General features: G+C 30.9%; 1 protein-coding gene across 1 annotated transcript; it reads left to right on the forward strand.

Annotated features, from left to right (window-relative positions):
• The first annotated feature begins 10,758 nt into the window (after window positions 1-10,758).
• LOC149543711 (C4-beta,C20-epoxidase-like) lies at window positions 10,759-12,442 on the forward strand. Its single transcript, XM_089795829.1, has 4 exons — window positions 10,759-11,017; window positions 11,241-11,688; window positions 11,769-12,096; window positions 12,194-12,442. Exons 1-4 carry the CDS (start codon window positions 10,759-10,761, stop codon window positions 12,440-12,442), a joined length of 1,284 nt encoding a protein of 427 aa, XP_089651955.1.
• The last annotated feature ends 1,378 nt before the right edge of the window (window positions 12,443-13,820 follow it).

The raw sequence follows: 13,820 nt of genomic DNA on the forward strand, positions 1-13,820 counted from the left end.
TTGATGTTTTATCTTTTCAAAATAATTAACTATGAAAGTGTCCCTATCCCATACATTGTCAATGGTTTTTTAAATTATCACTACATAATCGTTGAGGTCATTGTCTTTCATTTTTGACAAACTCAACCTTCAAACCCATTATTGTGCTAGAGACATAAGATATTGGGATGTGATTGTGTCTTCAAACTTGCATCTGTAGGTTTGGATTTCATTTCCATTGAATTCTTCTAAATTCTATTATGTTTTATCTAGCTTGTTTGATATCCATCTTTAAACAAAATTTGCTACCATAGGAGGATTTTCGCATGCAGTTTTGATGAACATCAATATTGGTTTGATCACTTGGATTATTCCCCTAGTTGTGCTTAGTATGAACAATGATTATATCCATCTTTGATTTATTTGTGGTGGATTTCATTGTGATATATGTATTATAATCATTGAAAACTCTCTTTTTTTTTGTTACAACTTAATCGTGTCATTAAACTCCATCAACATCTATGCATATACTTTCATCGTCGCTTATAACTTTATAAGATAAGATCATCAGGCTTGTGTAGTTTGGACTTTCTAAATTAGATTTATTGCTCCATATTTTAATCACACTTCTACAACAATCTTCTAATATGATATACCTTACATTTTTTGTTTCTTTTTTTAATATTGTACATGTTTGTTGTTGATTACATCCATATTTCCAACTACATCTTTGACATTTTATGTTGTAGGTTCTTCTTATAGTTGGTAAAACATGTCTTGAAAGATGTCCATTTATTAGTTCTTGCCTTTGGCAAGAAAGTATTGGAATCATTCAATTCAATTAACCAATCAACTCATAGGATTTAAAAGATTAAAACAAACTTTAAATGTTTATATATTTTTCTAATTTTTCATTATTTTCTAAATCATATTTTTTATTCATTCTATTGGACTATACTATTTTTGGTAGCGAGAAAATTCCAACAAAAATAAAAATCTTTTCTGACAACTCTATCATGCATTAATTACAAATTTATCTTTTCCACATTTGTGACAAGTTGATTAACTTTTCAATTTTTTCTCATTTGTAAGAAAATATAAATATTTTCTAACAAGTCTACCATGTGTTAATGAATGCATTAATTAAAACTTTAGCTTTTCCATATTTGTGACAAATGCATTAACTTTTCAAAAAAAATCATTTTTATCTAACACCTTACAATTGAATGTCAAATCAATATTAATTATCACTATCTATTTTTCTAAATATAGAGTTAAATGTTTTATATTTCTTATTTTAAATATATTGATTAGTTTTACATTGATGTTTATTTTTTTCATTTGTAAAATGTTATTTATTTGAGTTTACACTATATTTTACTAGCTACTATTTTACAATCTCATTCTTCTTTTTTTTAATACCATTTTACAAATTGTAAAACTAATGCTAACCCTCAAAGTATTTAGATATCTTGGTATTTTGAATTAAGTAATCAACAATTTTTTTATTAAAATCAAATATTTCAACTTATAACTAAATTGGTAGAAATGACTAGTTCATTCATTAAATATAATTTCTATTGTTATTTATATATTTCTTAAAATAATATAATTTTTAATAATTTTTAAATTCCCTTCAACTCTCTCTGTCATTCTACCTTTAATTGTCCATATAATAACATATCATTCTCTTTTTAAGCTCTCTCTTCATATCCTTCCTTTCTACCTATAAATCTCTATTTCCCTTCTTTTCCAATTATTGGCATGAACTTTGATGCATTATGTCTCTTGTTTTACAACACTTCAAATTTTTTCAAGTCATTCTCTTGATCTTTATTAGGCTTAAAAGAAAAATAAGACGTTTTTTGGTGAAGGGATTAACGTTATCATACAAAGTGTGACTAAGGAGAGAAGTATTGTTAGGAGTAATAGGGACTTAGTGGAAAATATCATATCTTTACCAAAGCTTACATAATGGGTGTCCCTTTGAAGTGTGGTCAAACAAGAAATTGTAGAGAATTGTTTCAAAATGAAGAAATATGGTAGCACTTTGAAAGATTTGGGATGAATAACTATTTCAAGGAAATTCATGGCCACAATAGTCTATTATCTTAAAAATTTGCAAATTCTTGGCATAAGGGCCAAGTTGCTATAGGAATCACCAAGCTTTTTGTAACTTAGGAGCTTATTCAGGAAGCCACTAGTCCAATTTGTGAAGGAGTGAAGGTGGAAAGAAAAGGTTTTATAGATGGAAAAAAATTTAAGCATAAATTTTTAGAATACGTAAAGGGCATGAATATCTTTCTCTCCCTTATCCTTTTTTTGTGTGCATGTGGGTAATGAAGTAATTTATTCTGGAAAGAAGATTTACTATTATCATGATTATCACTTTCCCATGTTAAATATGTTTAGACATGAAAAAAAATAAACATTCTTTTTGTTGTTCTCTTCCCCAGTTAATTGTAAGCTAATGAGGATTACCCACTCCATCGCTATAGATTAATGTTTGTCCTCTACCAACATGTCTATTTCCAAAAACTTGGTTTACTAACCATGAAAATTCTCTACCTAAACCTAGATCCTCTATCTAAATTGAAGAGCTTGGTTTTGATCATCTGTCTAAAAATACCCCTTCCTCCTTTTTACAAAAAATAAAAACTAGGAAAGAACTATGTATAATAGACATTAAAACCTAGTCCCTTGAAGAATTGTTCTTAGCCAAAACCCCTGCTAAGAGCAAAAATGCCTCTACTAAGTCTAGTCTAACAAGTAATCTGAAGGAAGGTAGGATCATAAAAGAGATAATTTATGTTGATAAGCAAGACTTAGGGCGAAACTTTGAAAGTGAGGATGGTGGTTTGAAACCTTTGGCTTTAGATTATAGAATTTATTCTAGCTCTAGGGAGAAAATGTCTACTAGACACAGAAATAATGAAGGGAAAAATTTCAAGGAAGAAAGAAAGGATGATACCCAAGAAAACCAATACGAGGAAACTTCTTATGAGATAGAAACTGAGGAAACCATTGAAAAAGTTGAAAATAATTCTACCAAGTATGAAGCATACAAAGATAAGGAAGTAGTAGAAGAAGAGAAGTGGAGTAGGAGATGTGGCAATCCCAATTAATATTGAGTTGAGTTTTCAAGAGGAAATCCCAATCATAAAAATATAATTCAAGCGAGAATATATAAATTTTGAGTATTGCTTTATTAAAGTGTTGAGCTTGGAGGATGAAATGGAGAAGAATTTATCAATCCAAATCAAGGGTCTTCATGATAAGGTTGACATCCTTAATATTTATTTTGCTAAAGCCATTACTAGTATTGAGCTTGGGGTTGCGATTTCCACTATATACAGTGTAGTGCCTACCCCTAGTTCACATTTTGCTAACATTGTCAAACTCTTTTGGGGCTAGTTTTATGTTGATGGTTAGCAGCATTGTTTTGAGACTATCAGATATTGTGCTATGGATTCAATGGATATGTGATGAGATTACTTAGACTTTATATTTCATGGTTGCATGATGATTATTCAGTGATTTCAGTTATTGAAGATGATTAGTTAGATGGTTTATTATCACATGTATTTTCTTATGGATACTTACCGCATACTTGCATGTGTATGGTGTGCATGTTTTCTCTTATGTATGGCATGTTTGATGTGGTTAAGGAAGGGAGTCATAGTCACCTAGTAGTCGGGATCTACACAATGCACCACTTCCTATCATTGCCTGTTTAGTTTAGTATATATTGTGCTTGTACATGCATGGTATTTATGCAGGTTGTAGGTATGGGGTATCGACTTCCTTGAATTGCCAGGTTGAGTGTACCCTATCACATTATCTCAATGGTAAGAGAGGGGAGATAAATTCTCAAGTCCAAATCCCAACCCTTTAAGCCATTTGTCCTAATTGAAAATTAGGACAAGTATCTGAGTTGAGTACCCTCCGAATACATTGGATGACATAATTCATGATATTAACCCTTTTGGTTTGATTTTGTATGTATTTTGGCTACGATGGATTTTCATATTTTACCTTGTGAGTCTTTGGAGTATTTTCTATTAATTAAGCCTAGTTAAAATATTTTAATTAATGGTTTAATTTAATGAAAAATTAATATGATATTTTAATATTTATTTTATTTAATTAATTAGGAAATTAATTAAATAAAATAATTAAATTTGAAGATAAAAGTTATAATTTTGAAGTTGGAATGTGGTAATATTTATTTAAGTTAATAAATATTTTAGCAATTAAGTTTTGAAAATAAATTTAAAAGTGGAAAAGATATTAAAATTATTAAAAGATTATAGATTTTATGTGATTAAAATATAAATATATTAAGATAAAAACAAGTGGAATTATTAAAGTTAGTGCATAAGATTTAATAAATAAATAAATAAAATTGGAAAGAGTAAAGTAAATATTATATTAATTAATGTGCATTATTTTAATATTTTCTCTCATAGGAGTTTGCAAATTCTTGAGAGTTGTCATGTAGACAACACAGGGGTTTGCACTCTAAGAATGCACAAGTTGTCTACACTTAGGAGTTAGCATATTATTTGAGCACATGGTGTCTACAACCTTATGACTCATCTAGAAGGTTGGAGAAGACTCATGCTTAGTTGTCATTCTTATCTTCTAGTTTTTTCTAGCCACATTCTAGATGCATCTTAGAGGCCTTTAAATAGAGGCTCTCCTAGTGTGTTTGGACAAGCTTCAAAGCTTACATGCATTTGAGAAGCTCATATGCTTCTACATGCTCATATGTTTCTACATGCCCCTATGCTTCTTCAAGCACTTCTAGTCACGTGAAAATTTTACTTGGCTTGGATCTTGGAGGAATTGTGAATGTTGGAGATGGAAGGGATTTATATGGACTTTTGAGGCATGGAAAATTAGCATCAGTGTCCAAGTGCACTCATGATTTTCACATATTCTATTTGCACTCTTTCTCTTCCTATCTTCATTGTGTCTGTTATGTGTGTTTGAATTTACTCCATGAACAAATCTTCAATTTTGGAATTAGAATCTAGATATGTGTGTTAATATTTATTTGGTTGTGAGGAAAACAATAGAAAACCCTAGCTTCAATTTAAGAAGAAATTAGATTTAAAATGGGTTTGGGTTCGAATTAGAATCGAATTGAAAAAATAGATTGAAAATGGTTTCAAAACTCATAGTCAAACCTATTAGAAGGATTAATAGGTAAAATCAAGAGATGAATCAATACAGGAAGAATTCATAATCTATAAAATTGAAAAGTCCTATATTGTAAAAAGAAAATTATGCTATATTTGCAAGCGATATTGTAAATAATATTCTTGTTTAAAATATGTATATATGTTTATTAATCTGCATACATATGCACACTTTTATATATATATATATATATATATATATATATGTATATATATATATATATATATATATATATGTATATGTATATATATATATATATGTATATGTATATATATATATATATGTATATATATATATATAACATACATACATGCACATACATATATATATATATATATATATACATACATATATATATACATACATACATATACATACATATATATATATACATACATACATATACATACATATATATATATATATACATATATATATATGTATATATATATATATATATATATATATATATATATATATAATGCTGTAATATTTCAAACTTTACAAACATACACACACACACACACACACACACATATATATATACATATACATATACATATACATATACATATACATATATACATACATACATATATATATATACATACATATATATATGTACATATATGTATATATATATGTACATACATATATATATATATATATATATATATATACATACATATATATTAAATTCGAATCGCACACGATTAAATGTTTTTTGAAAAAACGTTATTTAAAAAAAAATGAATCCGCATAATGGCCGAACATTTATTAAAAATGTTATTATAAAAAAATTTCATTTGAATTGTGGGATGGCACGAAATGTACTGTGAGTGGCAGAGACCTATCGTCGTAGCCTGGACTGTGACGATAGGGGTACTCTATACCCGTTGTCGGCGCAATGCCTGTGGCAGCAGGTACTACGTACTGCATATATATGTATATTGTGGTTTGTTTTGTTTTAAGTTGTTTTGTTATATGTTATAACAAATGTTTTATAATTTAATATTAATAAATTTTTAATATTAAATATTATTAATAATTATTAATATTACTTATTAATAATTATTAACATTACTTATTAATAATTTATAATTATTAAATGTTATATAAATTGTTATGAAGTTTATAAATTATCATGATTGCTGATAAAGTTATATACATTGATATTTTTAGAATATTTTAATAATATTTATCAAGTTTTATTGATAGTATAAATGCATAGTAAATTATTAACTAATTTAATTAAATCTAATTTAATTAAGATTAGTTAATAATTGGAGGAAATTAATCTATTTATAATTAGAGTGAGTCTTAGTAAATTTGGAATTTAATCCATTAAGGGATCATTAGTTATAGTGATGACTTAGAATTGTAGACTGTAAATTATATGTTCTATTAATTAACTTAATTAAATGTTATTTAATTAAGATTAATTAATGGGAAAGTTGATGAGATTAATGTGAAATTGATTTAATAGAGATAAGATGAATTTGTAGAAATTCTAGAACATTATTTTAAATGATAATGGAGTTGATATAGTTATTCAATTTAATTAATTGAACAAATTTAAGCAATGGGTTTAATTGAAATGATTATCGATAATACGAATTTGTTAAGCAAACATTAGTATTCATCAAAGAATGAAGAATGCAATCTTTATATAGATTTATTAATAAGATTCCCAGTATAGCTTGTTATTAAATATTAACAAGTTATTATTATTAAACTATGAATATGAATATTTGTGTATTGGATTATGGTTGACTTTTAACGTATAAATTATAGTTAGTTATTAATCAACTGATATTTATTGGGTTGTTAGTATGGTAATGTAATTATTAATTAAATTAATTAATTAGAGTTAATTAGACTTAATTAATAACTAAGTTATGTAATAAAGTTTAATTGATATGCTAATATCGATTCTTCTAGCGAAGATGTGAATTATCTACATCAAAGTTGATAAGTCTTATTCTAATGACTTGAATAATGACCTTAGATATTTTAATGGTGAGACTTAGTAATATTTAATTGAGAACTATTAGAATGTTAAAAAGGTCATGGATTGTGTACCTATGTTAATTGATTGATTTAATTGATCATTTTAATAAAGTTATAATCTTCTTATTCGAAGATTGATAATTAGCTCTCTTATAATATAATGAATAATGATCCCTGATTTATGTTGAAAGTTGAAGTAACATTAAAGAAGAGTTAATGAATTAGAATATGGATCTTAGTTAAATAAAGAAAACAATTTAATTAAAGGTCAATGATGATTAGTTTAATGAGTAGATATTTATCCTTAAGTTATTCTTAGAATATTATTTTAAATAATGGAAAGGATAATGCTATTGGGGAAACAAATGGGTTGACTTGTAGGAAACCTCTACACTTAACTCATCCATGTGATTTTAGTAAACCAAAACATGTGTTTGCATTGTGTATTCTATATGCTTCTTGTTTTGAGTTTTTGGGTTGACTAGTGTTGACTAGTCTTAGGTTGTTACCAAAGGCTCGGGGGTTATGAGATGTGATGGCATGTTGATCTTATTTGTTCTCGATCTTTCTAAACCCAACCAGGGTTATGTGATGGTATGCTCTATGAGATGTTTGTATTTACTGATTGTTATTGCTCATGAGTGGAGCTAAGATGTATTTGTATGAGACACTTGACTTAACCATTTTTGAGTCATCGATCAGTTATCCTTGGATTACTTTCTAGTTGTCATGATGGGACTGAAATGTTGATTTATTTATTGATGATGGCATGATGTGATGTGTTTTGACTCAACCATTTTGGAGTCTTTGATCAGTATGTTCTTGAGATATATTTTGGTTATTGAGAACCAATGGATACTTTTGATTATCAATGATACCTTCAGTTGCCAATAGAGAACTATTGTGGTCATGATTATTTATGGATGCTTTTGAATTGCTCATGGAGATTTGATATTTTTTATCATGGAGATTTGATGCTTTTATTATGGATATTTGATGATTCTTTTTGTGGATTATCTTTTGGTATTTCTTTCCAGTCACTTGTATAAGACTGGGGTGATTTATGATTCCATGAGCTTAGGGTAGATTATCTGCTTGTAGTGTTGGGAAGTGGCTTGCAATGGGGGCCGGGGCCCTAAGTGGCTGCCAGGGTAAATCATTGTAATTTTGGTTAATAAGTGGTAACATTTACACTAAATGGGGATTAAATGAACCTAAAAAGATAATTGTTTTGGTTCTCACCCATACCTCATGTGCTTGTATAGACTAGGATGGGAGTAGAGAGAACGCTTGGTTGCGACCTTGCATTACATAGTATGCCTTGTCAGTATGAGAGGATACTAGTGGCCGCATGAGGATCAGTAGGGACCCGTGGAGTTTAGTTAACTGCTAGGGTAACTTCTACACGATATATGCAATGACACTTTCCCGCTTGCATAGTAGGTTCCTACATGTCGTTGTGTGCCTTTAGGATTAGATGTCAGTCTGTGATTGGAATCTTTGAGTTAGTATACTTTTAGGATTCCTAGACTTAGAGAGTATCTTTGCTATGTGATTTTTGATAGCCTGTTTGGGACTTGAGATTATCTCCTCAGTGCGGTGGGAGTCAACCATTTAGGTTCCATGCGGTCGGGTGGTAGTGCTTTTTCACTCTTACCATTTGAGATTTTTCTGAGACATCATGGCTGATGCATTCTTTGTTGGCATCTATCTTCATGGATTATGATGGTGGACATGTATCCTCACATTGATGATTTGCATATGTTAGATGATGTTATCTTATGCTTTACTTTGCATGTTAGATTACTTTCTGCATATGATGTAGGATGTTTTAGGAGTGACATTCCTACTATGATAATACCAATGATCTCTTCAATGACTTGGGATGTTACGCACAGAGGGATGGCTAGGATCCATGATGGTCTAATGATGCTATTTATGGTTGGAAGGAACCGTGCACTTAGTTATTTATGTTTGTGATATATGATTATCTTTTATGATGGATGTTATATCTTTTGTGATGATGTATCATGTATGATATGTGGTTTCATTTACTTTAATTGCATCATGGATTAATATTGGATGATGATGTACTTTATTTACATGGTTGTTTATTCTTTCAAGCCTTTCATACCCCATGACATGTACAGTGGATGATTGAGCATTCGAAAATGTAATTTATGAATGTTGGACTTTTCATTATTATTTCATGTGGATGTAGTACTAGATGGTATCGTCAATAGTTAGTTTAGATGTGATTCAATGTTAAGGGATCCTTAAAGAAAGTAACCTATTATGTATGTTATGTTTACTTTTATTGAATTTTTGCTATTGCTTTCGTTACTATGTATAAGTTATGAATGGTTTTACTTTCATGTTTAAAAAAAAAAATGCTACCAAACTTAGTGAAATTTTAGATTAATTCTTTGGATCCCTTGGCAGGGCATTACATACAGGCTTCCAAAGGAGATGATGAGAAGGGCAGTCTTTGGCACTATGATGGGAAGAAGAAAGTTGAAGAAGGATGGTTTTCTTACTGAGGCCAAGTATGAAGATGAAAAGGACCCTGAGGATGTCAGAAACTGGCTGAAGGATCTCAAAATCCTGGTTATTAAATAAGAATATATAAAAAGGGCCTAGTGGTTTAGGCTATGTTATTTTAGTTTCTATCTTGGTCTTACATACTATGTTCAGAACTTTTTTTTTGTTTTTCTTAGATGCTTACTTCTCTTCTATTTGTATATTGAGAAATAGCTTAAGTACTTTTATGAGAACTTGGGGCTGCATCTCTAGTTGGGCTGGAAAATATTAATGTATTTTTAAGTAGTTTTATTTTAGCTATTTGGTTCGGTGATGTTGACTTTAGTTTGGACTTACGGTAGTTTTTTATTAATTTTGATGACCAGTAGAACACTAGTTATTTGGGCTAGTTATATTCTTCTCTACTACTTGTTTGTAATTGCCCAGGGAAGATTTGACTGATGTTTACTTTTATATTGTTCAAGTGCAAGACCCGTTTCCTATGTCTTCTAATAAAAAACAATAAAATAATCTCAAAAAGCATAAGGTAACATAATATTATTTAAAAATTGAATAATTTGTGGTACTATTACTTATAATCATTGAATAAAAATATAGAATGAGCCTTTAAGAATTCCATATAAAAATAAATTAAGGAAATTAAAAATTTAAGAGTGAGTGAATTTATATAGTAAGAAAAGACATAAGCATTGCATCTGAATTGTGGTAGGTAAATTGAATCAATACACATAAGTAATTTGCAGCATCCTAGATCATGATGATAACTAGAATAGATGGTAATAGTCTAGAATACTTTATTAAAATCGACATTAAGAAGGAAGCTATTCAATAAGGTAAGTACACTATTTATTTAAAATTTTGTAAATGCATAAAGAATGGTATTCTATTATATTAATTTTAATGAAATAATAAAATTAATTTGAAGGGTGAAACGGCTTATTAAATATATTCTAAAATTAATAAAGGAGATGGTCAAAAGGTAGGGCCAATGGCTCCCCTAACAATCAACCTTTGCATTACACAATGAAAGAACATCACCAACGACAATGCCAAAAGGAGAGAGAACGTGTGGACACGAGCTTTGGGCAGTTATGGACGAAGCGCACGGCAAAGACTAGGGCAAACGACGAGAACGTGTGGAAATTACAATGCATCATTGCGGGTAGGCCTGGACTCTCGACCCATCCGATGCATTATTGCTTCTCAAACTCCGTTGCAACGACGAATACAAGGAAAACTGGTTACACCGTCGTCAATATCAATGAGGCTTTAACTGTTATGAGTAGCACTACTTGACAATGTTTTATACGACTTATACGAACATTCGTACTTTGAAACCATCATTCCTCGGTATAAATGTCCGCTCTATCTGGAATTCGTCCGTTTACTTGAAAAAAGGATTTTAATTATGGAGGTAGGCATCATTTTCTACGTAATGTCCAAGGTAGACCAAAATAGGACTCCTCTTGAAAACCTTATTTGATGCAAGGAAGTTGATTGTGAAGCGATAAAACACTGCCCATTATTTTCCTCTTCTGTTGCAGCAACAGACAAAATGCCTTTGCCCGTTGAATCCATTGTTTCTGAAGCGGTTCTCCCTATAGTGGACATTTCAATATTTCCAATAATCTTAGATGCCGAAGAGCTGAACCATATACAATATCACCCGGAGCTCGTTAAACTCAGAGAGGCCTGCGAAGAATGGGGTTTTTTCCAAATTGTCAATCATGGAATTCCAGTAGATCTTCTGCAAAAGGCTGAGAATGTTAGCCGAAGTTTATTGGCCATGCCTACGGAGGTCAAAGACAAAGCCTCCTGTGGTAAGCCATTGGACACTTACTACCGGAATCAAAATACAAAGTATCAGTCCTTTAACATTCGACACTCTACTAGTCCAGGCGCATTTGAGCAAATGTATGCAAAGCTGTGTGATGAAGAGAACCCAAATTTGTGGTATGCCATTTATATTGTTTCATTTTCCTTCTTCTAATGCTACTTCATTCGGCTATTTCTAATTGTTTGTATTCCTGCAGCGAGGCGATGGCAGAGTACGCTTCGTGTGCCTCAGATCTTGCACAAAAAGTCATCAAAGTGATTCTGGCAAGCCTGGGATTGGATGTACTGGTTTTCCACAAAAATTACTTCGAAAACTGCCTAAAAGTATTGCGTATAAACGGTTATTCATTGGAAAACATGTCTCCTGGGGATGAGGTGCTTCTCCCACATACAGATTCGACTTGTGTCACAATTCTGTACCAGGATGATGTTGGTGGGCTTCAGATTCGATCTCGGGAAGGAGAGTGGTTCAACGTCAAACCTCTCCCTCATTCATTTGTCATCAATCTGGGTGACTCCCTTAAGGTACTAAGTTTTCCCATGAACGCCTTGAATTTTAATTCTATTTTGAAATTGTTATGGCATGATAAGATTTAGCATCGAGTGGTGGATATGTTTACAGGCGTGGACAAATGGACGATACCGCAGCGCAGAGCATCGCGTTGTATGTAAGGGTGGTAGAGACCGAATGTCCATTGCATTTTTTGCTTCGTTTCCAGAGGAGACGGAAATCTGGGCGCCTGAAGAGCTTATAAACGATAACAATCCAAGGCGTTACAAGCCTTTCGTGTACTCACATTTCATGCGTGAGAAGATGAGTAAGAGAGAATGTAAAGACAAATCAGCGCTCGAGCGATTCGCGGCTATATAAAGAGTTTTGCCTTCGTGCAGTGTCGCGCCTGTGAAAATGCATTCATTTCGTTGCATATTGTGTGGTGGTGTTTAGCAGCGAAGTTTAAAGTTGTTTCTTTCTAAATAATGGAATTTTCCAGTGACTATGTAAGAGGGAAGCCAGATATAAATTTCTGGTACGTACTTAATTTATATTATAGACATCTCTATTTTCAAGAGGCTTGAACAATGAGATACAACAGATCCTTGTAGTGGCATTATCATTATAAGTATTATCATTGATGTTTTAAGCTGGTGGACAATTTCATGTTCGTGTTAAGTGACAATAGTCTAGCACACATTTGGATTCATGTCTTTCAATTTTAAAATATGACGACTGTGTATCCTAGTGATTATGTGCTTGTCTTGATGATGATTAAATGTTTGAAAATATGACAATTAAATTTAGAGAATGATAAATTGATAAGTACAATATATTTTTCATATCAAGTTAAATTGTGGTATAGCTACCAAGATTTAAATGTGTAGTTTTTAAGTCGAATTTAGTGATCCATGTTTCATGAGTCGTGGTTCATGTGGACTCATCTCTCATAAGAATAAATGGAACATTTAGCAGACATTGCATCTAAGTGATGCTCATGGAGGTGAAGCATTGTGACTTACTGAGAGGTTACCCATTCTTATACTACATCAGCTCAAGCATGCTTAACTATAGAGTTTCCTCCATGGTTAAACAATTTCTACAAACCCTTCAATAAGAAAGAATGTTATTCTTATGTACTTATTTTAAAAATTGGTTTTCATAATTTAAAGTTAATTTCAGTTACCTATGGTTTATAGACTCCAAGTTCTATGTCCAGTGATTGAAGGTAGTGCTCCCATTTCGAGGCAGTTTGATATTCATGGTCGATATTGAAATTGACTCTATTCTCCCAATAGAAAAGAACTAGTCTTAATTTATTTTAAAAGATAAGTATGGTTTTGAAGAACCTGATTTTATTTCTTGCATCTGTTTGCATAGACAATACCACATACTTTATTTCCTTACACTTTATAACTCAAAAAATTTCGTACACACCCAAACCATTTAGATATCTGATTTCTCCTTGAGAAGATAATTTCCTACTCAAGAGTATCAGTCATAAAGTGTGCAATACAAAACCACAATCAATTTTAATGATTGAGAGAAAGGTATACTTGCCTAGGTCTACAAGCCTGAGGTGTCAAAATTGAACTACTATATTTCAATTTCCAGTGTTGATCAAGATTGTGTTGTCATGCCTAGCACTAGGTAGGAAAGAATCATAGGTACTCAACCAAAAAAAGTGAGAACCAACAAGTTGGAGACTCTGCTAGGTTGAGTTTCTCACATTTCAAATTGTAGAGTTACCCAAACA

Source organism: Cupressus sempervirens, chromosome 8 (genome assembly GCF_028749045.1).
Source record: "Cupressus sempervirens isolate cs-2001-9-10 chromosome 8, ASM2874904v1, whole genome shotgun sequence".
NCBI classification, from domain to species: domain Eukaryota; kingdom Viridiplantae; phylum Streptophyta; class Pinopsida; order Cupressales; family Cupressaceae; genus Cupressus; species Cupressus sempervirens.

Coding starts and splice junctions, on each gene's coding strand:
- LOC149543711 (XM_089795829.1), top strand. CDS start 10,759: ATGAAAGAACATCACCAACGACAATGCCAAAAGGAGAGAGAACGTGTG. Junction 11,018..11,240: donor TGAGGCTTTAACTGTTATGA/GTAGCACTACTT, acceptor TTGATTGTGAAG/CGATAAAACACTGCCCATTA. Junction 11,689..11,768: donor GAAGAGAACCCAAATTTGTG/GTATGCCATTTA, acceptor GTATTCCTGCAG/CGAGGCGATGGCAGAGTACG.